The 26,634-nt window shown below is 43.6% G+C and overlaps 1 protein-coding gene across 1 annotated transcript; it reads right to left on the reverse strand.

Moving 5' to 3' along the window:
* LOC109895029 (cyclic AMP-responsive element-binding protein 3-like protein 1) lies at nt 1-22,357 on the reverse strand. Its single transcript, XM_020488683.2, has 12 exons — nt 22,017-22,357; nt 12,318-12,522; nt 9,614-9,780; nt 8,715-8,799; nt 6,663-6,820; nt 6,154-6,303; nt 5,870-5,928; nt 5,255-5,323; nt 3,059-3,158; nt 2,559-2,688; nt 1,523-1,772; nt 1-1,294 (listed from the first exon to the last, which is right to left on the reverse strand). Exons 1-12 carry the CDS (start codon nt 22,116-22,118, stop codon nt 1,258-1,260), a joined length of 1,512 nt encoding a protein of 503 aa, XP_020344272.1. The 5' UTR covers nt 22,119-22,357; the 3' UTR covers nt 1-1,257.
* Between the last annotated feature and the right edge of the window lie 4,277 nt (nt 22,358-26,634).

The following is a 26,634-nucleotide window of genomic DNA, read 5'->3' on the forward strand; positions in this document are numbered from 1 at the left end:
CCCCCAGAGGATTCTGAAGTTTGATATTCAATTTAAAATATACTCTATTTTCACATTCACAAAGACATTAGGCCTGAATGGACTTTTTAACATAATTATGATATTAATTAATTTTTTTAAATTGTGGAGGAAATGTATTCCCCTGACTAAGATTTTTGTAAATATGAGCAGTTTTTCAGAGTCTCTTGGACTAGAGAAGGCTTTGCTCCAGTGAGGGAGTATTGTACACCCTTGGTATGTATTTACACTGATTGTCCCTGTTCACGTTTTTTCAATATATACAAAACTTTCTTGATACAGAAATAAATACAAAAACAGACAAACTGTGTAACAGTTAAGACAACAAGATCATGTAAACATGACCTCATAATTGATATTCGTAAAAAGAAAAGTTCACTATATTTTTTTGCATAAAATAAATATGCTCATTTTTTGATGCCAATAATACGTATATATTACATATGATTTAGATTGCATAAAGAGTAAAATAATCAAAATGAACAACCCCATGTGGATGGTGTGAGAATACAAAACTGAAAGAGTTTGAAGGCACTTATGCCCATTAGCTTGCAAGGTCAACCTGAAGACAAAAAAGTGCAATGCATATACAAGCTTAAACATTATGGGACAAAATGTGGTCAAATGTCAAATAAATGCCATTGAAAGATGTATAATTCTAGGCACTAGAGCGCATTTTAAGCGAAAGGTAATGGGAGGACAATCTTTGAAATGTATGTATTAAAATAATTGCATTACCAATTGTGAATTAGGAGAGGGAATTTCTATAACAGGACAACCTCCTGTGTTCTAAATATTTTTAGCAGTCCTTGAAAAAGCAACAGTGTGGTGGAATCTGAGGAGCACTTCCTCTGCACAGAAGCACTGCAACCACACTCACCCACTTGAAAGTGCAGGCAGACACACATTGCACACAGAGGTTTCAAAAAGCCCCTCTCACTCCCTGCTTCTGCCTCCAGTCAAGCACAGCAGTCAAAGATGAAAAGTTTCTGTGGAGCTTTGTTTGCAGTTGCCCATAATTTCTATCTTCTTCACATACCCTCTTCATCCTCTCTACCGGTTGGAACTTCAGGGAATGAGATGGAACAGGAAGGCCAGGGAGCTACTGCAGGAGGTCAGGGAGTGCAGGGAGAGGTGGGTTGGGGATGGCACACTAGGGGGCGCCGTAGTGTCACTACACATCCACATGGGTAAGGAGTCTGGAGAGCTGTGTGTTTTTGGCAGCTCTGCCCCAAAAGGTTAAAAGTACTCCGCTCCTCCTTCGGGGTTTGGCTCTCTGTGGAGGGGAGAAAGAGTCTGTCAGTATCACAACATACGCTACTGGGCAAACTCTGGTAACCTAACAATCTCATTCAAATAAATTATTCTTGTTGATGTTTAAGTAATTACAAGGAGCACTGATAAAATAATGAGTCCCTGGTTCTGAAGAGCAATTTGTGAGAATCCTCTCATTAACACAGATGGAGACAGAGTCTACAGCCCTACTTGTCTGGCCTCAGCTTACATTTTGTGGTACTGCGGCTCTTCTTGGAGGAACTGGGCGCCGGTCCTGTTGTAGTCCACCGGGTCGGAGTGAGCCTTGTTGAGGTACTTGGTGTTCTCGTGTTCGCCCCCGTGGCTGTCACGTGCCGACCGGTCCTCGTTGTAGTCGAGGGGCGCCCCCTCCGAGCCGTCCCCCTCCATCTTCAGGAAGCCCCCGTGACCGTCCTCCAACGAGGAGTTCTCGTCGTAGAAGAGTAGGCTGCGGGAGCGGACTAAACAGACACAGACAGAGACAAATAGAGGATGTTAATCACTGCCTGGATCCTCCAAACACTGCAAAGGAACATAGAACCATTCCGTTATTGTAAGAAAATGTAAACTAACAGTAAAAAAAAAAGTTGGTTTCTTTTGAAGAATGGAATGGTGTGAGCAGGGCGACCATCTTTATTCAGCAGGTGTGCGACGGTCATGTGACTTCTCCAGGGAGAACAACTCATAACCGCTTCCTGTGTCATGCTGACTTCAGGTTTCTAAGGCAACCCAGCACTCCCCAACCAATTCTGAGTAGCGAGTAGGTCCATGTATGATTTCCATTTTGTGGTCATCAAGCTGAATATTATAACAGAAGGATATTGTGATTTCAGCTAACATACTCGCCTGAGTCTGTTGCTTTTGAAACACTACAAGATCAGATGTAATGCCACATTGGTGTGTTATTCAACTACACAATGGTCCTTTTCACATTATGTCCGGAAATGCTGATGGGCAAGCAACATATGCCCCGAAAATATGGGATATGTATGGGACAACCAACTAAAGACTTTGTGTTCCTCATGCTGTAGATGGTTTGGGTTTGGTCCTGGGTCAGCCATGGGTGCAGGTTTGTTTTTCTTCCCCCTAGCACTAAACAGCTGATTCAAATAACCAACTCATCATCAAGCCTTGATTATTCTAATCAGCTGTGTAGTGCTAGGGCAAAAAAAACGAAACATGCACCCACGGGTGGCTCCGTCCTGAAACCTTGTTCTAGGTAACAGGTGAAGGGTAGGGGGACATACCCTGGCTGGCTGTGTAGACGTCAGCCGAGGGGAGGGGCGAGGAGGACTTCACAGTATGGGACAGGGAGGAGAGCTCAGGCAGACAAGGCACAATGGAGCCCAGCACCAGGAAAAAGCACAGCGCCACCACCTGGCGGGAGGGAACCAGAAACCATCAACAAACAGCACACGGTCAACATGAGCACAGTGTGCTAGTGAGGTTCTGTTCTCCAGCTGAGAAGGCTTTTGCCAGTTTGAGTTCATGGGGTTGCCTCAGTGTGTTATAGAAGAGTAGGCCAGGCCACAAGCCAGTGTCCCTGTCCATTGCAGTGAGTCTTTTCACAAACAAAGCAGTAATTTTACATTTTTGACTGGCATGACTATTAGGTCCACGGAACATTAAACGCACAATATCTTAGGTCAGTGAAGAGCACAGACAATGTGTATGGGATTTTAGCATTGTTTAAGAGAGCGATAATGGTGGGGCATGTGTGTATGAGAATAAATCATATGCAAAGTACCATAAGACATGTTCCTGTTTGCGTGGAGGCCATCTTGCAGGATTGGGGCACTTTTCCTGTCACCAGGGCCTGGAGTTTCTGGAGCTGCTGGAGTAGAGTTCTGGAGAAAGGAGGTAGAGAATACATGTTTCAGATTGACGGATAATACAGCTGTATTCTCTTGCGGAATCTACAATCCCGATCCTCCTGTGAACTTAAAACGTTCTCCAGAAGACTCTTTAATGACTGTCAGTCATGACAATCATCCAGTTGAGCTCCAGCTGTTGGGTAACACAAGGCAAGCCTCGCAATATAGTACACACGCAAACACGCACAGATGACTGACATTGACACTTCCCAGAAATGATTTGTTAAGTCCCCCCCAAAAAATAATCCCTCTCCATCTGGCTATATTTGTGACTGTAGAGCGAGGACGCAGTCAACTAACACGGAATCATAATTGTCATAATAATCTTCTGAGCATCCAGGACATTGAAGTTCACCTCTGAGGGAGGAAAAAAAAGATCATGTGAGGATAACACATTGAGGAAACAGAGCTGGAAATTATATAAGACGTCTGTAATTCTAGTGTGTGAACCATGCTCCCACAGTCCCTCCCTCTCCCCACAAAATGCAAGCCTTGCCCAAATAGAAAGCTATTGAAAACCACAAGCAATGCAGACGCCCACTTGGTGTGTCTCTCTCTCTCTCTCTCTCTCTCTCTCTCTCTCTCTCTCTCTCTCTCTCTCTCTCTCTCTCTCTCTCTCGCTCTCGCTCGCTCGCTCTCTCTCTCTCTCTCGACATTAATTACTGCATTGTAGACAGGCATGAGTGTTGGGTCAGGCTGCAATAAGAAATGAAACCAGGCGAGCTTTCATATTTTCACCACGAGAGGGAGCATGTTTTCCACTATTGGTAGAAAAGACGTCTCCAATGCTAGCTTTCACATAAACCAAACACCATGAAACGATTTGCCATAACCACAATATGTGACTATAACACTGAACTAAAGTTAAAAAACATACAAACAGCTATACTAACTTGATATTGGTCCTTTGGGATACCCCAGATAACACAATAACAAATAGCATGCTGTTAATACTAGAGATTGAAAATACAGTATATTCTCATAAAAGAAGAGCTTCATGCAATGGTCCATTTCGATATGAAGGTGATTACAATTTTTGGGGGGGGTCAAATCCTAACAGGATAATTCTCATGGAAACTCTGGAAACAGAACATTAACGTCCCATATGAGGAATGTCCATTGCGTCATCACGTTTGAATTGAATCATGGTTGGTCAGTGCTTGTACAGTTGTTATCTATAAACCTTATTGCTCCCAAGGGACTAAAATAGACTGTGTAAATTAAAAATAAAAATAAACACTAGTAGACCTTGACTGGGAAACATCTGCATGAGTGACTCTATGACTCCTTCAACTTTTCAAGAGCTAACTTGGACCCTCCTCATGAACCAAACCTTTCCAGACGTTAGAATTTAAAGTACAGCAAGCACTTAGTATCCAGCTAACTGTGTGCGAGACAACAACAAAAAATGAACTTGAGTACATTAGGACAAAAGATTGCTTGTTGGTCTACCATCTTTCATTGACAGATTAGCCCATTTTGTCCCCTCTTTACAAGCCAAGGGCAAGGCATATGCTGTTGGGATATCCGCCCCACACGTTGTTTTCTAGCTGGCTCCTGTGTGTTCCCTTTGGACTGCCTGCTAGGAGCTGAGTCAGAGGGATCTGTCTTTGTAGGAGGCCTGTGGTTTCCTTCTCGGGCCTGAAATTATTATAAATTAAAAAGTGTGCACTTTTTGAGATGTTTCCCTTGGTGCTGTAATTAGGGAGAGGTATATTGTCACGCTGTTACTTTGATCCAAGCCACTCTAAATGCCTATTGTAAATTAGAGGCTGGCACAGGCTGTGATGCCTTTAGAGTCTGTGTCGTCTGTGATGTATTTTATTGAGTCCAATAACTTGAATTTACACAATGGTCAACACTGTGAAAGTGTCCCCCCCGCCTAATGAAGAATGTCGTAGTCACTGCTGAGTAGCAGTCAAATCACACACAGGTATCATGAATAGAAAAGGTTATTCAAGCCTTGACTGAAACTGCTGGTTCGGGGATGTGTCTAGCATCACTCAGAGCGTGCTCATACATGCACACACTCACACACATAAAGTATGTCACTCAAAGTCATGGCTTACCTGTTGGCACTCTCCAGTGTCTCCACCTTCTTCCACAGGTCACTGTTCTCAGACGTGTAGTTCTCCACCCTGTGAGACACAAAAGGTCACATCCATACATTCAATCTGCACATAGAACAAAATAGAAGAGTGAGACAAATGCTTGCTGTGCTGGAGAATTAGGCTGTTTGACCGACTGTCTGACCATTTGAAATACACAATCTTGATAATCACAGACAACATGGGCTATTGAAAGAAAGTGCTTGAATTTTGGATGCTAACACAACACAGTCTGTGGTCCTAGGAGGCATAGTGGTAATCCTATAGTAACCTCAGACCTAAGTACATTACAGAGGTGCAAACATATTAACTAAAAAACAATGACCATGGATGGAAAGTCAGTGATTTTCCTGGTAAGGAACAGTGGCCTTTGTTGGAGTGGATTAAGTTATTGTGTGTGACTCAGATGGCCCTGTGTGACCGCATGCTTTAATGGACAAACGCCATTGGCATTAGCTAAGGAACAATCAAACAATGAAGGAGTGGCAAAATGAAAGAAGTGGAGAACAGGAATGACGATGAGAGAGGAGGAAAAAAAGTTGGCAGACAGGAAAGGGGAAAGTGTCCTGCTTTTACTTTTTCTCCAGGCACTCCACGTACTCCTTCTTCTTCCTGCGACTCTCCTGGGCAGATATCTAGACAGAAGGGTGAGAGAGGGATCCCAAAATCAATAACAGCTCATATGATAAAATGGAGGATATTAAAATATGAATATTGCCTGTGGAAACACTACTTTTGAGATTACAGGTATAAAATAAGTTTTGCGGTTAAAAATTGGTTTACACATTTTCTGGAAGCAAATCATACAGTTCTTTTTGACTGAATCAACATTTCACTTTCCAGGATGTAAGGGTGAGTACCTTATTTTTGATTTTCCTGCGCACCCTCTTTAGTGCCTTCTCCTCAGTCTTGGTGAGGGGCAGCTTGTTGGGTACGGGGTAACCTTCAGCAATCAGGGTGCGTTTCTCCTCCTCTGTCAGCATCAGTGGCCCTGAAGTGCCCTGTAGCTTCTGTGGAGAAATAAGGACACATTTTATGAATTGGTTATGAGTTGGGGAATCTGTGGTACTGTGTGTATTATATCTGTACACCAGGGCAGCTCCTAATGAAGAGACTAGGGTGGTGGTCAGGGGTGGTCAGGGTCAGTGTGAGGATGTGGATATGAACTCCTAATATGTCCAGCAGGTGGGTTTGTCTGCAGCCCAGGTCATCGTGGGTGGCTCTGACTCTACTGACAGGAAGGGCTTGGAGCTATGCTGGGGAACCTTCACTGATAGGGAACCATCCAAAGCACAGCCCAAAGTCATCAGGAAAGGCATACCACAGATCAGTCTTGGCGAGTGGCGAGTGGGACGGCCTCAGCACTTACGTGTGGGGCGGTAAGGAGGGGTGAGGAGGATATGGCAGCGGAGGAGCGGGCCTGTAGGCGGGCTGGGCTGGAAGGGGGTATGGAGCGGGGGCTCTGGGATCCATCACTGTCACTGCCATGGCTGCTGGGAGGGGTGGGGGGGAGCTGCAGCTGATCATCTGTTGAGGGGGGGGGCAGAAGAAATAGGGTACCAATGGTTATGAAATGCATCACTTTCAATATGACCCATATGCTCAAAGCCTTTGTCCATCAACAACTCATGATGACATACAGTCACTGTATGGTTAGGGGACAAAAGTCTGACTTCATCTGTCGTGTGGGATCGAGCTGAAAACAGTTAATTCAACTTAAACAGTGGAAAGGAGCGGTGCAAATCCAGACCTCGTAAAACGGTCCGTTTTGCAAAGAGATCCGTAATTAAAATGGCAAATTACTTCCTGGACAGAGTCAGTTCAAACAGAGACAGCTTCATTCCAGTAAGTAAGGCAGCCAGTGCTGCTCTTATTCGCATTGCTTGATCCCATCCTCCCATCCACTTGTCAGCAGTAGCCTCTGTGTAAGTATCTGAACTGAGCTCAGACAGGGATGGAGTGAGGACTGTGATTTCTTAAGATATCTGTGCCAGGCAGAATTTACCCCAACACAGTTCCCAAACACCAGGCCAGACCCATGCCGGTATGACCCATGGATTTAGTTTGGTGTGAGTCCAGAGTACACAGGGCCCAGGTTTTATTCTGTTGTTACTGGAAACGGAGGTGAAGAATAGGAGAAAATGGGCGTTTGTTAAAGGCAGAACGCAGACGTTATTGTTCAGGCTGCGCTCTGCGGAGGGAGGCAGGGCTAGACTGGACATGTGCTGCTGCTGGCTTGTGGTTATTGAATATAAGATTTATGGTCCACCAGATGGGGTTCAGTCTTATATCGAGGTATTCCTCTGCACCATAAAGGCCGTCTCTGCAACCCCTGAACCAGTAAAAGTGTCTCTTTAACCAAGCCACTTTAATCTGCAGGCTGGTGACTGAACAGGTCCAGCTGCGTCTCTACAGGTGTATCTGGTCAGTTCTAGTTTCTACTCCAGTTGAATCCCGCTGTAGCTGAGGGCAGACCTTCCCCACCAGATTGGGCAATCTGGTGCTCCAGAAAGAAATATTGAAAATGAGAATGTCAGATAGTATATGGGCTTTTTTTTTTAAAGGCATTAGTGTAGAGAACAAAAAATATTGCCACTCTTAAGGAAGGGATAGAAAAGGAGATGGGAACAGAATCTTACTTAGCTGGTTAGATCAACACCCCCAAAAAAGTGCACTCAATCACCAGCACCACTGCTCTAATAATATACTTGCGGACTTGCGTCTCAGTGGGCTTTTTCTGTCTACCTTCATTAGCAATTAGATCCGAAAAATACTACATGAATGAACAGAGGCAGTCTCGTTTCGTATGTGTAGGCGAAAAAGGAAAAGCAAGCAGGCTATAATTGGAAACACTTCATATCTGAAATGAGCCATCACTAATAGTGTTTCATAGTGAAATACCTATTAGGAAAATAACATGTTATACACAAAAAAAGGAACACTTTACAATATGTGTCACACTTACTCGCAGTAATTGCTATCCCTATCCACCATAGCCTAGCCATTTTCACAATCGCTTTAACGATTAGGAGCATGCAGGAGAAAGAACACGCAGACCACTGTCTGAAATAGTGGTCACAGGTGGTGTGTCATCGGGAATACACTGTAGTGGGTCACCGTGACACACTCTTCATGGCAGGTTCTTCTACCCCCCCCCCCCCCGAAATAAATAACACACTCGTAGAAGGGCACTATGGCAGGAATCGACTGGAGGTAAACGCCTGTGACACCTGCACATGACCTTTAGGATGCGAGGTGGGTCTTTGAGCGTGTAAAAGGTCTCAAAAGAAACTGAGGCATCTAAATCATTTTTAACGAACAGTCACTTCAAAATCAAACCTTTCTTAGAACAGCTGGATCCATAAGCCCTTAAGGATGTTTGAAAGTCAATGTAATCTTGCTTACTGTAATTTATTCTCACCTGAAGGAATGTTGAGGAACTGGTTGACCTCTCTGGGTTCATCTTTGATTGCAGGTGTGGGGTTGAGGTTCAACTCTTTGGAGCACTAGAGTAAGAGCAATGGTATTCAAAAAACAGCTGGGTATTTGTATAGGACAAGAGACATTCCAAGTGACAGTAAACACAGCTGAAGACTGTTACAAACTATTTATGTAACCCGAAGAGAGGGAATCCATCTCCACCAATGGTTCTTGGAAGAGATCCAACTTGGGACCATGTAGCCAGGACACTCACCATTTGGAGGCCATTCTTACAGCTGGACCTAATCGGATTACCATGTCCTAATCCTAAAAAATATTCACATAACTTTAAATATCCTATGAATTTGAAGATGTTCAAACGAAATTTACCACTAATTTACCAAAAGAAACGGTACTGTAGTAATGTGTGCTGGGCTACAGGCCTGGTAACCAGTGATAACTGGTAATAGCTGTGCTGGGGTTCACATCTGACTGCTAAGCCCCACCTCAGCCACACAAGCCATGAATTACTCCCATGGACAAGGATGCATGAGTCACAGTGCTGGTCCTGTAGGGGTGCACTGTGTGAATGGTTTATTTCCTCCACTTACAACATCGGTTTCTTTTCCCTTTTAATGATCACATTTTGAACTACATTCCGTGTCAAAAATGAGATTTTAGGCTGCTGTTCCAGCAAGACACCAGACTCCAAATTCCACATTTGTAGCTGTCCTTCAAACAGCTCACGTTTTAGTCGAAGAGGAGAAAGCCAGGAGAGATCCATATGGCTTATAAAGAGGCTTAGTCTTCCATAGCTTTTGACAAGCAGGAAAAACGCTTTCCCTAGTAACAGATTAGGATAGGTTCTAGGTGATAGTTTCTATGGCTGCAGTTTCTTACTATATCCCCCGATGAGCTCCTGTGAGGTGGTGGGGCGAGGTTGAGAGGCTGGAAGCATGAGTTCCCCATGGAGGGGACTGTAGAGGAAGGCTCTGCCCGTTGATCAGGCTCCTGCTTTACCAGGATGGCCGTCAGGTCCTGGCTGAAAGACCACATTCCTTCAAACTCTGGGGAGAAGAAAAAGAAGACTTGGTCAACGAATTTGTTGTATGTCTCAACGGATATCATTACATAACTAGTCATTCTGTAACATACAGTACTCTACATGAAGACCGCCAGGGGCCAAGAAGCAAACCAAGAGGCCCCTCGGTGTATTTCAAAGTGACATCTTGGGATACTACTAGAGGTGAGCAAGATTGGTTGACAGATCAGTGTACATTAAAGCAGCAGGTGTGACGCACATCTACAGACTGGCTCCTCTTCGTGATCCAGGGCTAACGCGAAGCAGACGATTGTGAACGTCAATAGCGTTAAACTTAGAGGACTCTCTGCCTCCGAAATGAGTTTCCTCCTCCGTTAATAACCTCTGTGAAGATGGCAAACAGTGAGAGGCCAGTGAGTACAAAGCCCTCTCCTGAAGAGGGACCGTCCTGTAGTTTCAAAGTCAGGAGTAAAAGCACTCACAACCAGGGGTCCTCGTTAGCAGCCCGTTTTTTCCCTCATTTGTTTGCTGGCACCCCGATTGGATCGATAAAACATTACAGAGGCTTATAAAAAAGTTTGTAGGCAGGCTTTCATGTTGTGCTCCTTAACAGAAGACAGGTTGGGGTGTGGGCGAGAATCCCATGGCGAGGAGGGGAAAGGGAGCAGTGGGAGACTGATTACGGGGAGGGTGTAAATCCCTCCCCCACTGGGGTTTTATGTCCACAGACTTTACCCCACGGGGGAAACCCAAAGTGGCGTCAAAATCTTCAATCCACTCAGCAAAGTCTACTGTATTGGCAACCTTGGGCAACATCCTAAATTGTCCACAAGGAATAGATTACATTTTTACTATGCCAAACACAATATATAATGGAGTGTAAGATGAGGGAAATATTTCTTATTCAATGACAACAAAAATACTTATTTTACAGTAGTAACAGCTTTCCCTGGGATTCTACATCAACATGTCATGGCTTGCAATGTTATGATGAGGCCTTCCCTTTTCTATGGGAAGATTCCATCAGTGAAGCAGCAGGATGCACTAAATGAATGTGACCAAGGACAACACTAACGGTAACTGGCATGTCATCACAAATAATTAATGCAAACCAACAGAACATCCAGGTAATTGTATGTAGAGTATCTAGACATGACATTACATTCAGTAGCTCACATCTCAGAGGATGTCATGGCTACAGCCTGCCCATACCCATGAGGCCATGTGTCGTGGCCCTGAGGAAGCATCAGGATTGCCTTTGAAGTTTATAGGCAGGTCAGTACAGTTAGTCGGACTCCCCTCACTCAGCATCTGAGTGGATTGGGGCAGGGCCTGGGAGCTCATTAGCCAGGCTATGAGAGGGGATGGCAGTTTGATCTCCACACATTACACCTAGGCAGAGAGCAGTAAAGAAGCTAGACACACCCTTTTAACAGTCAACCTCTTTAACAATGGGCTTTTTACAGTGTTTTGGGCAAAGGGGATGGGGAATCAAATCTGCATTGGCAGCAGTGCTCTGTCGACAGTTTGGGAACTTGACTGCTATGGAAGTGCTGTGCATCTACATGCACACTTTCATGTTGACATTCAGTGGAACGAATGTGTGTGGCCATGATCCCATATGAATCCATTTCATTAGATTCCATCCATTGTTCCATCAATCTTACTGGGGATTCCTGTATAATTTTTTTTGGGGGGGGCAGTGATTTAACGTTCCATGTGTGAGACTGTGGTTTTTAACACACTGTTTAGTCCAATGTTATGATTTCAGTCTACCCTAAGCCCTAAGTAAAACTCTGTGTGACGCAACTCCCTCGGAGAGCCACGGTAGTTGCCCCCCCCCCCACCCCCCCACCACCAGTAGATTCCCTTTTTTTATTTTTTATTTATGGCTCTTCTTTCCCTGGCCCCAAGCACAAGAGAAATAAAGGAGAAACATTTGCAGCTTGGAGTCATTGCAAGGGCTGCAGAAGCCACATGGTGTGTGTGTGTGTGTGTGTGTGTGTGTGTGTGTGTGTGTGTGTGTGTGTGTGTGTGTGTGTGTGTGTGTGTGTGTGTGTGTGTGTGTGTGTGTGTGTGTGTGTGTGTGTGTGTGTGTGTGTGTGTGTGTGTATTGGCTGACTGCCTGGAATCCCCTGACTTGCTTCCCTGATTCCTCCAGGGTGGGCAGGGCTTGGCTGGGAGTGTACTATGTGAGCTTGGCTCCTTGGATGGGTTCTCTGTGCGGCACGGGAGCGTCGGGAGATAGGGCAGGAGCGGAGAGCGCGGATACAGATCTGATACAGCTATTCTAGTGACGTAGGACTTACACTACTATCAAACTAAAGACCTTGTACCCCTAGCAGCCCTGTTGGTGGAGCTCTTCTTTTTGTCCCGAATTCATATTTAGTCAAAGCATTGTGCTGTAGATGTATCGTTTCTTGTTTACTTTGGTCAAAGCATCAATAAATTGCCAATTAGCTTCAGCATAATAAGGTGTGTGTGAGTGGGGGGTTCTGGGAAGAAGATAACCTATGATGAACAGGATCAAAGAAGAAGAAACAAAAAGAATGCTTTTCATACCTGCTTCCTCGTCTATTTTGATGGACATGGAGGGGCTCTGGGGGGCCGAGTCTCCGCTCAAGGAGTAGCTGTGTTCTTGCTGGATGTCAGGGTTGGGTGGGTCCATCTCCATGTCCAACAGTGGGTTCCTGTCGGCCAGGAGGTGGTCATCAAAGAAGCTGCTGAACAGCTCGTTGGAGAAGTCCTCCATCTGCTCCGAGAAGTGCTGCAAAACAAAATCACCAACAAAACATTCCTCACATCAGACCGCCTTTAATCAGAAAATAATGTCATCGAATCCCATACCAAAATATACAATATGTGGACCTGCTCTTGGAAGTATGAGTCATACAATTTCACACATGGAGTCCTTGGGTTCTATCTATTAGGCCACCAGTGCATGGTTCAGTTTTTTCCACTACTTTAGTTTAGCTAGCAGACAGTGAGTCATTGCTGGTGTGCAAGAATCAGAACAGCTCTATTAAAATCCCCAGGGACACAGTCTGGTCCTCCGGCTGTAGTGTTCCAGATCACCCCTGTATTCCACATTACAGACCAGTTCACATTTACTTCCTCTACACTCCACCTCCTCTCAAACCAGCTATGCCTAATGAATCCCAACAACACATACCACTAATTGCATGTCATTCACAATGACCAACATGACTAGCTGTAATAAAAAACAGCCCAACATGCTCCGTTCGTTTTCCCAGATGTGTAACAGCTATGCTCTCAAGATTTTATTTCACCCATGATGATATGCAGAGGGGAAATACAATCAATGGAGTTTATAATAGCTAGAGCTGTAACAAAATGAATTTGTCCAAAAGTAAACGTAATGTGAAGAACGTAGATTATTTCAGGCCCATTATCTGATTAAAAAAAACATTTTTTTTTTACTTACAACTCAGAAATAATAAAAAACTAAAAAACAAAGATGGTAGCAGCACTGTGGGGTCAATAGAACGACTGTATTAGTCAACCCAGAGCCTGAAGGGCTTCGTGATTTGCAATGAAGGACATCCTGATCACAGACATGTCGAGACATGTTGAATCACCCTGCAAATAAGAACACTTGTGGAGATTTGTGTCATTTGAACATATCTACATCTCTAATGACATCAATTGCACATAATCTCTTGCTTCTGGGTATGCCTTTGAAGGTAGGTTGACATGAATCACAGAGAATAGAATTCCAGAGGCACCATCACTCCATCCCTTCCCAAAGTTGTTTGCGAGTTGTATATCCTTACAAGTATGAGACACGTGCAACTATTCACAGTACAGCGACCTGTGGGGCAGTTTGTTTGCTGTACAGGGGAGTGTCTGAGGTGTGAACCTGTAACCCAGGCCTGAGAGCTGAACAGCTGTCAAACAGAACGCAATGTACACTGCCCACAGCACCAAAGACATCCCTCGTTCACCATGTGCTAGGCCCTCTCACACGCCTCAACATTGTGAATTCGGTGGCAGGAAAACCAACACAGATCAAGCCCTGGCCAAACTGTGTGTCCCCACGGAAGGCTGTATCATCATACAGACAAAATATCTGCATTTGCTGAAATATATTTAGGCCTAAACAGATGAGATGATCTTGCTAGTGGAGGTGAATCAATTCCAATCAGTACGACACATTCACTCTACTTGTCATGTTCTCATGATAAGGATTTGGATAAAGTGCAAGGGAGTGTATGGAAGGCTCACTCACTCACAACCTTAGTTTGCTCCTACATTATCTATGTACACAAAACTTAACCAGATATCAAACACCATTAAATAGAGCTGATGTGGGTTCGAGAGCAGTGTATGCTTAAAGAAAGGCACACTGGCAATACTAGATGATCCGGCTTATTTACCAGTGCAGCACCATTGCCGTCAGCAGGCACACTAACCACTATGGCCGAGTGCGCAACAGAATAAACAGTCCCACCCAGACCCTTTCATCTACAGCAGGAGGTTCCTGTTGTGCCCCGTGAGCAGCGGATGTGCCCAAGATAATCCAGACTGACCTTGGTGTTTCTATGTTTCACTGTCAAGCCAAGAATAAATGTGGACATTATGGTGGTTGGAAAAGACAAACACAAATCACAATGTGTATATTACACAGATAAGTGGTTGGTTTTTGAAGGCAGCAAGCTGTAGCCTCAGTCGGGTTGGAACACTTCCAGAATTGACCAAATTAGAAAAATTTGGTATGGGTAGTTAGCTCCTTTGAAAACGAACAAGCCGTTTTAAAAACAAACAAATGGAAAACTATTTAATAAAGTCAACACAATACAACTCCCTCGCATGCCCCCGTGCTAGAGGTTCCTGGTACTCTGGTTCAGTCTGTGATGGTGATGATGATGCAACCGTTGCTGATGCAAGCCCTCAAAAGTTTCACATATGGCCTTCTGCTCTGCACCCCATAGACCAAGATGTGGAATTTCAGAGGCAGACAGAGGGGTCTTTTCCCCCTCATGGCACTTAAATTGTCTTTTAAAGAGACCCAATTACTGAATTTGGGTCGAATTTGGGATGGAGTAAAAGTAACATGACTTTTTTTTTTATGTTTTAACTATGATGATTGTTTGCACATGAACCCACTAGAAATGTAAGCAGGAAAGACTAAAAGATCACAGTTTCTTTGGGAGTTGCCCCTCATCTGAAAATGTCTCTAGATTGCTACGTATGTTGTGGCTAGAGCACCAGCCAGCAGGCTTTGAAGTACACCAAGTCATACCAGGACGGTACTTGCATGCAAAATGATTGAGGGAATATTTTGATTCTCAGCTTAGAATGAGACAGAGAAAGCTTGCTTTTTGAACAGGGAACAGGTAATGAGAATTCATTATAGTTTTGGCACTCAAGTTCTTCTCTCGTCTGTCATTTTAGTGGTCATGATGGCAGACAATAATTACAGAGGTCTCTCAGAATGGGATGGGAAGAGAAACACACCTTGAGGGAAACACATCTTCCCTGTCTGGGGTGGGGAAAAGACCCTTTATGCTGCCCCAGATGTTCCCTCAGCCCTCGCCGGCCCATTTCTCCAGCTGGGGCAGCTGGTACAGGTCTGGACAGACAGGAAGCCCCATAGAGGGGGAAGGGCTGCTGGGTGGTACTCTTTCTGGAAGCCCTCTCATTAAAACTCTCTGCGGCTGAGAGAGAGAAAGATAGACCACTACGCTATGGGGAACCGAAGAGGTTAAAATGCTCCAGAGCAACTCGACTCCCTACTCTACATCGATGCTTCAGCAATAAGGCTCCGGAGCATTGTCTGTGCAGATACCTTGCAGCCCGTCTAAACGCTTTGCCCTTTAAAAGCCAACTATGATAATAGATGCCAAATATGTTAGCGCCCACTGCAGTTATGGATTTGGAAACCAAATAGTATATTTTTTGAAACCACGGGCACAGGGATAAATGTACAGAATTCTTGGGAGTATTGTACCCACTGTGATTGGAAACAAGGAATGTGTTTTGTTTGGCTTGTTCAGAAGGGGTGGAATGTTACCATATCTATCAGCAATATTCTCGACATTCTACCACACAATAAATAAGCCCTCTAAGCCTACCCTCTTGTCATTGACGTGGTGCTAGTATTTCTAGCGAGGCATAATCATATTAAGTACTGCACTCTCTCCTGGCACACAGTATCACATTTGGTGAAAAGAAAGCATAAATAAATGTCTCAGCAGTAGACATGGTAAACGCTGCACTTGAAGTCATGCAGCGCATAGTAATACCAATGTGCTTCTCGCATTCCTTCTGGTGACACAACAACTGTCAGCTCTGCGACCAATCAGAGTGAAGCATGCAAATTAGCCAGGCACTTGCAGAAGGAAAACTGGAGTGCAAGGTTCGCGTGGAGCAGCTCAGCAGCAGGAGAAAATGTGTGTTTGTAAAAGGAAAAATAAATCGGCCAATAAAAGTTTGGGCCTGGGACCCAAGCCAAGAAAGCTGCTAGACTCTCAGATCTGCAGGAATGACTGTTGTGCAGTTCAAATGTGGCTGTTCTGTGGAGATTTACCCTTGTTGCTGTGAGAAGATATAGAATAGAAGCAGCAGTTAGTACAGTTTGTTATTTTAAGAACAAATTATTACTTGGGAAATTGTGCTTAAGGGTGAAGTTAAAAACTGAAAATCAGCAGACAAGATAAGATATGACTGTCACGATCTGGACTCTGTTAAGTTTGACATGCAGGAAGACTATCTAGAGGACCCACGCTACATCAGTACAAGAGAGGAGGGAAATTCCAAGCGAAAAGCATGTGCGTTCCAATCAGCTGTGATCCATAATGTTTTGACAGCTTGACCTAATCTGACCTCCCATTGAAAACCTCTTAAGTTGCGTGCAAACATTAGGACTTGAGACTGCTGCATCCAAATGTGCCCATCTGCAACTTTAAGGGCCAGGTCACACGTCGCCGCTTGTCACATTGCCGCTGGCACCCAAATTAGACCAGGTGCTACAAGATGAGCCTGATATGCATCTAATGCGTTACCATTTAGAATTGTTATGCGTAATGCTCAAAGTGGGCACTCTACATCCCCTGATTCTCATCTTCCACCTGCTGTTTTGAGGAAGACATTTGGAAGTAGCGCTTCCGTTTACATCAGCATTACACTGATGTCCAACAAAATGACATATGCGTAATCCACACAATTGACCTACTGCACTATGCATGTGATCACTGGTATTCCCAAAGCTCTCAAATCAACCAGACTTGACACTCACTGACTGATGCTCCTCAATGAGTCCAACATTTCATTTATTCATCTACTGTTGAGGTTGAGGCAGCAGTCAGCAGTCCCATGGCCTGAATTTCCCTCTGCATGAGCAGCGGGTGAGCACCCTAAAGTATAGAGTAGACCCATGAGCTCCCATCCCCCACTTTTCCTGAGTGGAAAGGCCTGGTTTCTTAATTCCAGTGCAGATGCTTTCTTTAGCAAGCAGAGGGGTTTGAAAACCACAACCACTGGAGACAGGCTTCTGTGTGTCACTCTGACTGGTTTCCTGACCTTTAAGGGACTGTTTGGATCCATTTAGAGTCTGTGATAGATTAGAGGAAGCCCAGAAAATATTATTGTTGAGTGGGGGGGGACTACAAGTGGACTACAAAACTAAAGTCACTTTAATCACTTCTCAATACAATTTCTCACTGCCTGTTGCACTTCCTGTACCTAATAAATGACCTTAGCGCATTTAATTGACTAAAGTGTGAACTTCAAGTACTATCTTCTTAAATAATCAAAATGACCATTGGACGCTTTGAAAGAATCTACAGCCTTGTTCCAGCAAACGTTAACACCAGTCCACAATGTTGACTCGGTTTCAGAGAACCAGCGAGGCAAGGTATGAATGAACTGTGGTCGAAATGGGTCAGGGAACAGGAATCCAACTGTTATATTTGAATCCAATTCATATCAGCATGACAGCCATTCAAATGTGATAACAACCCTGTTTAGTCTTATCCTTCCAATCATAAGTCATAAACAGATAATTAGCCAGATAGCTAATTGACTTTGTTTGGTTACTAATATGGAATGTGGATTTTCAGACAGGTATTTGTCTGACGTGTACAGCCAGTCCTACTGCTCCAATAGAGATGTGTAGGTGATTATGACAGAAAGACTTGCCTAGAACTGTCCCTGCTATGTCTCCTGCAAGCCTCTCCCTGAAATCTATCCCTGAGAGCTCCATCCTAACAATGTGTTCCAGATTAAGTCTGGTTTCTTCTGTTCTGCCGTTTCATTTACAGAGCTGGTTGCCAGAGACTACAACAGAGGACTGATTTACAGACTGAGAAAACTGCCCACCAGCCTTTTATACAAAATAAAATAAGATTAAATAGACATTCCTACTTGTCTCTGGGTACTCGATACGCAAACTCACAGTTTCATTTAGTACCATATAGGCTAGTCGAAAACCACAAGGCTAACGTTCAAAAGGTGACCTAAAATTTCAACCACTGTGAAAATAACCTGCAACAGACTCTTTGTAAGCTTGGAGGATGGGTGGGTACTTCAACTACAATGGGCATTATCCTCTTATTACAAGATGATAAACAAAGTGATACCTTCAAGGATGTGATGAGAAGGAAATGGGTGAAGGAAGTACTCATGTAGAAATAAAATAAAGTACATGAGAACTGCCCTGAAAATAGACAATAGGCTCACCAGAACTTGGTCCAGTTCAAAATTTGTGGAAGCTCTATTACTCAGATCTCTAAATCAATATACTATCTCGGGAAAGGCCTATAATATAGCTGGAGGCTCCATTGTGGCTCCATCATGCAATCTATTTCAAATGTATATTGATAGAGAACACATCATTTCTAGTTCTTAAGATCTTCTAAAATCCACATTTTTTTCTTCTAAGAGAAATTAGACAAGGGGATCTCTTTTTTAAAAAAAGTATGACTTGCATTTTTAACAATTCAGTGAGGACAATATAAGAGACACGCAACATCACCAAAGATAAAACACTGACTGGTTTGACACTGTATGCTTTCTAAATTGATCATAGCCTGCAACTACCACAGGTTAGAGCTTCTTCCTATGGTGTGCGCTCCGCACCTGACTGAAAGGTATCACCACGCCTTTGATATTCACCTCACAGACGAAGTTGAAGGACTGATAATAGCACCTCGAATGCGTAATCTTTCTCATGACATCTTAGCGTCGTAGTTTGTCACGTTTCTCTTTATTGAGCCTTCCATGACAGATCCGTATATGCAGTACAGTGTCTTCAGAAAGTATTCACACCCCTTGACCTTTTCAAAGTGGGATTTAAATGGATTTAATTGTCTTTTTTTTTGCCAACGATCTACGCAATGTCTCTGCAATGTCTCTGCAATGTCTCTGCAATGTCTCTGCAATGTCTCTGCAATGTCACTGCAATGTCTCTGCAATGTCTCTGCAATGTCACTGCCATGTCAAAGTGGAAGAAACAAAACAAACAAAACAAATCATGGAAAATAAAATATGAATATATTTTGATTGGATAAGTATTCAACCCCTTGAGTCAATACATGTTATAATAATCTTTGGCAGCGATTACAACTGTCCGTCTTTCTGAGTAAGTCGCTATGAGCTTTGCAAACCTGGATTGTACAATATTTGCCCGTTATTCTCATATATTTTGTTCAAGCTCCGTCAAGTTGGTTGTGATCATTGCTAGACAGCCATTTTCAAGTCTACCTCACCTCACACCGAATCAAGCTATAGAGGTAGAATCACTTTATTGACCACTTGAAAGTGGAAGTTTGTAGTCGGGGTTTATGCTCCTCAGCAGAGAACACATGTAGCAGAAAGTAGAAGTGATTGTGAAGAACTAAGAGCCAATGGCATGCCCTTTTTGGTAGACTGGTTTTCTGTCTGGCTTCTTTTGCAGGCATGCATGAATTTTCAAAATATTACATCACTTTGTCATAGCCATCCATTTTGGAGTGGCTCCAAACACAGCAGTAGGAAGCTCCGAGCAATGAGTCCCTGTAGGAACCTATTGGGAAGGAATGCAGCTAGCCGATCCCATTACCCCCTCCCTCTGCCAAAAACTCCTTTCCACCCCCACTCTACATTAGTGTGTCTCGACTGCAAGGCCCCGACTTGCTGGAGTTCTTTGGCATGCCCAGTCACGCTCCATCGTCTGTGAGCAGAACTAGCCGCTGGCTTGTGTGGGACGCAGGTGTGTTGGCCAGTCACCTGCCGGCTGGGATCACCCCTCTTCCACACAGACACACACTTGCAATACGACACTTGCGGGTGCAGTTCTATTCTACGCATCCACCCAAGAGAATATTTCACTTCTGTCGTCAACTACAATATGCTACTGACCTTTAATCCGATAGGAATTGCTCTTATCATTCAAGTAAAGTGGGATTGACTAGACCAGCCAAATATGAAGACAACCTGCAAACTCATTACAGTCTGTAATCCATGCAAAAGGAATGAACACCCTCTGACACATTTCTGAAAGTCGTATCATAAGAATATGCTAATCTCCACACCATAGGTATCCTAGGTAATGTGGCCACACTTTCTGATCTTATAAGCTACACAATAGCCTGCAGCTTATCTGATTTACCCACCCATGCAATTACCTAAAATGTAGGGTGTTTAAGTGCTTGGCAAGAGGGTCATCAAAGGCAGCATCCGAAAACCCCAAGGCAGCCATGAAATTCTAACTCCAAGCTATAAAAATAAATAAAAAATAGCACACAGAAACCTAAACAGTAGAAATCCTTAAATGACCCACCTATATTTAAACCCCCATAATAGCTGGTAAAACAAACACTGCCTATTACCTGCCTCTCCCCACCCTTCCCCCCATTGCTGTCAGTGTGTAATTTTGTTGTAATTTTTTTAAAGACGTCAAAGGGTTCTTTCACTGAAGAGGGCCAGCCTCAACGCTTCTGCCTACAGAGGGGCTTCAACAGAGGGCTGTGCAGGGGGAAGCAGCGGCAGACAGGTGAGGGGTGCACCCTGCACACACACACACAGGCCCTCATTCACTCTCACACAGCACTGAGAGGGCAGTCAGTTGCTAGAATCTGATCTTATTCACACTAAAGACAGACTGGTCCTCTCCTCCCTGTCTCTGTCCCCTAGAAAGCTCCCAGCCACAATCAAGCCATTGAGGGCCAGGGGCCAGGCTTGATACATACCCTCACAGCTGGGAGAATGTGGAGGGACATCTGAGTCTATTATAAGTCTATCAAATCCCCATTGAGAACACAATCATCCTTGTCCCACGTGCAAGACTAGTTGAGCTGATGTGCAGATTCAGTGTGAATGCCATTATGTCACATGGTTTCCCATTCATATGTGTGAAGCATCCCCAGTTAAACCTCTGTATGTCCTATGGGTGTTCGATTTAGATGAAACATTGACCCATCGGGGAGTAGTTAAAGATACAAACCACCACCACTTTCTCCTCAGAAGAATGAGTCATCATGGAACATACAAAGCCTAATGGGATCCTTTCCAGATTGCTCACCATTTCTCCAATAGCCCATTGGCTGGTCCAATTTTCCACCACCTACTAACAATTATGTACTCCATCTCTTTGTGGTGGGGTTGTTTAGTCTTGGTACAGTTTGTCATTTTCCAGTGACATTTACTCTTGATCCCTGTGTGTGATGTGCTGAATATTTAACTTAACTAATACATGAGGAATATCCTCTTCAATTGGATCAGAGTCATTTATCGAGGGCCATCATAAAAGTGTGATAGTTTTCACATCTGTCACAACAGTCTTTACAAATGCACTGAAGCCGGATGCATGAGCAGGATCAACTCCACCTAACACGCCCACTTTAGATCCGGCACGATTGTGAAAGAGAATTTTCTGAAATGCACAGCTGGGTAAATTAAACAGCAGTAGCTTACATGCCGGCTGTTTATCTTTCGTAATCGTTTCAGACACGCATGTGACGAACCCAACACCTTTCTCTGACGTGCATTGGATATTTGCAGTGTAGACTATCAGCTTAATTCCTGCATAAATCAGGTTATTACAGAGTAATTAACACGTCTATCACAATCGAGACAGAGGAACACTGCTGACACTGAAGCATTAATCGCATAGGCTATAGGCATACAGCCGAATAATATATCAAACATCCGGAGAATCAAAGCGAATCACGATTTATGCTGCATTACAGTTTGTCAATCACTGTGTGCGTAAAGCTAAGTGTTGATAATATGTATAATAGAAAAATGAACATCTGCACATACCACATTGTTGAGAAAATCCCCTTCATTCAAATCCTCAAGGTCCAACAGGTTGGCACTGGGGAAAAGTTTATCCGGGGCGAAATTGTCCAGAATGGTGTCCATAAGTGCAATTGCTATAATTAAACTCTATGATAAAATATATTTTCAAAAAAGCAATAAAAGGTAAATAGTTTCAAATGTTAAGAACCGATGACAGCAGCTCTTTTAGGCTGCTCTGTTCTGAACTGTCTCTTATACAACTATAATGTTGTTATGCATCCCGCGACTCAATAGCGTGTAGTGCTTATTAAGATACTATTTTAGATTTTATATGCGTTGTTATGATGCGAGGTGTCCTCTAGTTCATTCAAATCAGCGACATCCAGCTGCGCTCTGTCTCTAAGGAACAAATCACTTGATTAATATTCATGATGGTACCGCCTCACTTTCTCTGCACACATCCCCCGCCTCTTTTTATGAACTTTTTTAAAGAAGCAGTAGCTTCGGTATTCTCTGACTCTCCTTATAGCTTTGGGGTATTTTGAGTGGCATGTAGAAAGTGCAGATCTCCAATGAAGAAACATCAGGTATATCTCGGTGAAGGTCCTCTCAAAGTATTAGTATGCAGTTCTAACACATGTATGACAACTATTTATTTAATGAGGTAAGTTGACTGAAAACACATTCTCATTTACAGCAACAACCTGGGGAAGAGTTACAGGGATGAATGAACCCATTGGAAACCAGGGATGATTATGTGTCCATGATGGTATGAGGGCTAGATTGGGAATTTAGCCAGGACACCGGGGTTAACACCTCTACTCTCACAATAAGTGCCATGGAATCTTTAGTGACTACAGAGAGTCAGGACAGCTGTTTAACGTCCCACCCAAAAGACTGCACCCTACACAGAACAACATCCCCAATCATTGCCCTTGGGATATAGTTTTTTAGACCAGAAGAAAGAGTGCCTCCTACTGGCCCTCCAACACCACTTCCAGCAGCATCTGGTCTCCCATCCAGGGATCAACCATGACCACTCCTGCTTAGCTTTGGAGGAAAGCCAACATTGGGATGCAGGGTGGTATGCTGCTGGATAAAAGATGCTAAGAGACCGATCAAAATGTACAGAATGGTTAACTGGAGGAAAATAATTTTGGATTAGGCCTAGTCCAAAAAATATTTTGCACTGACTAGCCTATAGTCTATGTTCTGTTCAGTTTGTGGAGAACGCAAAGGTGAGGAGGACCAGAGGTCAACTTTGATAGCTTGCTACTACTATAATTTAATTGATTAAAAACTAAATATTTATTGCCCGTGATGTGTTTATCCGAGTTATTGACCTCACAATAAGCCAGAATCGAGTAACTTACATTGTTGTGCTGAAACTTGAAGCAGCAGCCTCGGCACAATCAATCCGAAATGGACAGCTCATGGTGCTGAAAGTAGACACATTTGAGTATGCATAATTAATTTCAACCATCCTCATTTAATTAGACTTTACTAACAACAAGAGGTCTTTGTGTTGGAGCCTATTTCTTTCTATTTAAGAAATTAGGTAAGCCTACCTGTTTGACAGACAAAAGTTCCTCGGCGTACACATCACGGACAAACTGAATTGGTCCACCCACACAGACAGAGTTGTGAAGAAAGCGCAGCAGCGCCTCTTCAACCTCAGGAGGCTGAAGAAATTTGGCTTGTCACCAAAAGCACCCACAAACTTCTACAGATGCACAATCGAGAGCATCCTGTCGGGCTGTCTCACCGCCTGGTACGGCAACTGCTCCGCCCACAACCGTAAGGCTCTCCAGAGGGTAGTGAGGTTTGCACAACGCATCACCGGGGGCAAACTACCTGCCCTCCAGGACACCTACACCACCCGATGTCACAGGAAGGCCATAAAGATCCTCAAGGACAACAACCACTCGAGCCACTGCATGTTCACCCCTCTATCATCCAGAAGGCGAGGTCAGTACAGGTGCATCAAAGCAGGGACCGAGAGACTGAAAAACAGCTTCTATCTCAAGGCCATCAGACTGTTAAACAGCCACCAATAACATTGAGTGGCTGCTGCCAACATACTGACTCAACTCCAGCCACTTTAATAATGGGAATTGATGTAAAAAAAACATCACTAGCCACTTTAAACAATGCTACTTAATATAATGTTTACATACCCTACATTAATCATCTCATATGTATATGTATATACTGTACTCTATATCATCTACTGCATCTTGCCATCTTTATGTAATACATGTATAACTAGCCACGTTAAACTATGCCACTTTATGTTTATATACCCTACATTACTCATCTCATATGTATATGTATATACTGTACTCTATATCATCTACTGCATCTTGCCATCTTTATGTAATACATGTATCACTAGCCACTTTAAATTATGCCACTTTATGTTTATATACCCTACATTACTCATCTCATATGTATATACTGTACTCTATACCATCTACTGCATCTTGCCTATGCCGTTCTGTACCATCACTCATTCATATATCTTTATGTACATATTATTTATCCCTTTACACTTGTGTGTATAAGGTAGTAGTTGTGGAATTATTAGGTTAGATTACTCGTTGGTTATTACTGCATTGTCAGAACTAGAAGCACAAACATTTCGCTACACTCGCATTAACATCTGCTAACCATGTGTATGTGACAAATAAAATTTGATTTGATTTGAGTTGATATCCATAGATTTGTTGGTCAACAGGGTGGCAGGTAGCCTAGTGGTTAGAGTGTTGGACTTGTAACTGAAAGGTTGCAAGATCAAATCCCCAAGCTGACAAGGTAAAAATCTGTTGTTCTGCCCCTGAACAAGGCAGTTAACCCACTGTTTCTAGGCTGTCATTGAACAAAATCATTTGTTCTTTAACTGACTTGCCTAGTTAAATAAAGGTAAAAAAATCATGATTCCTCCACCCACCATGTACTCTTTAAATAGCCTACCTCCATGTCAGTGAAGGGCTGTTAAGTTAAAACCAAGGCTTGAATTGAGGGTGTATGGCATTTTTTTGTACCCAATTTTGTGATTACGATCTTGACTCATCGCTGCAACTCCCCAACGGGCTTGGGAGAGGTGAAGGTCAAGCCATGCATCCTTCGATACATTACCCGCCAAACCGTGCTTCTTAACACCCATTTGCTTAAGCAGCTGCACCAATGTGTCGGAGGAAACACTGTTCAGCTGACGACCGAAGTCAGCCTGCAGGCGCCCGGCCCGCCACAAGGAGTCGCTAGAGCTCGATGAACCAAGTAAAGCCCCATGGCCAAACCTTCCTGACGCTGGGCCAATTGTGCTCTGCCCTGTGGGACTCCCGGTCACGGCCGGATCGAACCCCAGGCTGTAGTTAAGCCGCAACACTGTGATGCAGTACCTTAGACCACTGCAATGCTTTTACAATAAAGGGGCTCTTTCCACCCCTACTCTTGTCAACGGTGGTCTGTGTACCCACAACCTTCTGGCCCGCAGCCCTGATGCCTGTCCAAGAAGTCAGGGCAAAAGAAGACATGTTCTCTGCTATCTGCTTTGTTTTAATTATTATTTGGGGTGTAGATGTAACGGATGTGAAACGGCTAGCTAGTTAGCGGTGGTGCACGCTAAATAGTGTTGAAGTAGTAGTTCCCCTTGCTCTGCAAGGGCCGCGGCTTTTGTGGAGCGATAGGTAACGATGCTTCGTGGGTGACTGTTGTTGATGTGTGCAGAGGGTCCCTGGTTCGCGCCCGGGTATGGGCGAGGGGACAGTCTAAAGTTATACTGTTACATAGAGTACCATGAGTCAAAATACCGATGAAACCTAGCAGTCAAACAAGGAAATGGTTCCAATTGTTTTTCCACCATTCATTTTCCCATAGGGGATTTTAGAAACACTTAAAATAAGAGCTGTGTTTCGTGTAGGCTCACCCTGGTGTGACATTTTGATAACCTTGTAAATCTCTCAAGGACAAGGTGACTTTTATCAACATATTTGCCTGTATGTACCCCCCCAAAATGAAATGCTAATTAGCTGCTAATGTGGCTATCATAAAGAACTACAAATGCCATGATGATCTAGACGAGATGGCCGAATCGAGGCAAAGGTAAGAATCTCTGGATGAACTATCTAATATTAGCTCAATTTAGTAATGAATACATTGCCTATATTTCTTTCAATTGACAATTCTGTGAACGGTCTTGTGCAAGTTTTAAATGGACAAAAAACCTGTTAGCAAAGGTGTTAGTTAGCTAGAGATTATGTGCAGGAGCTTTCAGGGATTTGTAGCTTTGCATGATGTCTACTTTGTCTATTTTCAAATCTGAGAGTAAATAGAAACAAATATATTGATAAAAACTCATCTTGTCCGAGAGAGATTTACATGGTTATCGAAATGTCACACAAGAGTAAGCCCACATGAAACACAGCCCTTATTTGAAGCATTTTGAAAATTCCCCATGGGAAAATGATTGGTAAAAAAACATTTGGATGGGTTTTTTTGTTGTTGGGGGGGGGGGGCTCTTTTTTATGTTTTTTTGTGACACCTCCAATGTGGGGCTCTTACAGTCATTTTTTTTTTCAAGCGTTCAGGGAGGGTTTAGGTCAAATATATTTTGTTGAAGGGAGGGCCATCTATTTTC

The sequence above is a fragment of the Oncorhynchus kisutch genome, linkage group LG8 (genome assembly GCF_002021735.2).
Source record: "Oncorhynchus kisutch isolate 150728-3 linkage group LG8, Okis_V2, whole genome shotgun sequence".
Classification (NCBI taxonomy): domain Eukaryota; kingdom Metazoa; phylum Chordata; class Actinopteri; order Salmoniformes; family Salmonidae; genus Oncorhynchus; species Oncorhynchus kisutch.

What these genes read in the sequence shown, in the direction of transcription:
- LOC109895029 (XM_020488683.2), bottom strand. Translation starts at nt 22,118, where the DNA reads ATGGACACCATTCTGGACAATTTCGCCCCGGATAAACTTTTCCCCAGT. An exon ending in GCAGGAAAATCAAAAATAAG is followed by an intron (nt 5,929 to 6,153) that starts GTACTCACCCTT and finishes CCTTCTGTCTAG; the next exon opens with ATATCTGCCCAGGAGAGTCG. An exon ending in GTGGAGTGCCTGGAGAAAAA is followed by an intron (nt 5,324 to 5,869) that starts GTAAAAGCAGGA and finishes TGTGTCTCACAG; the next exon opens with GGTGGAGAACTACACGTCTG.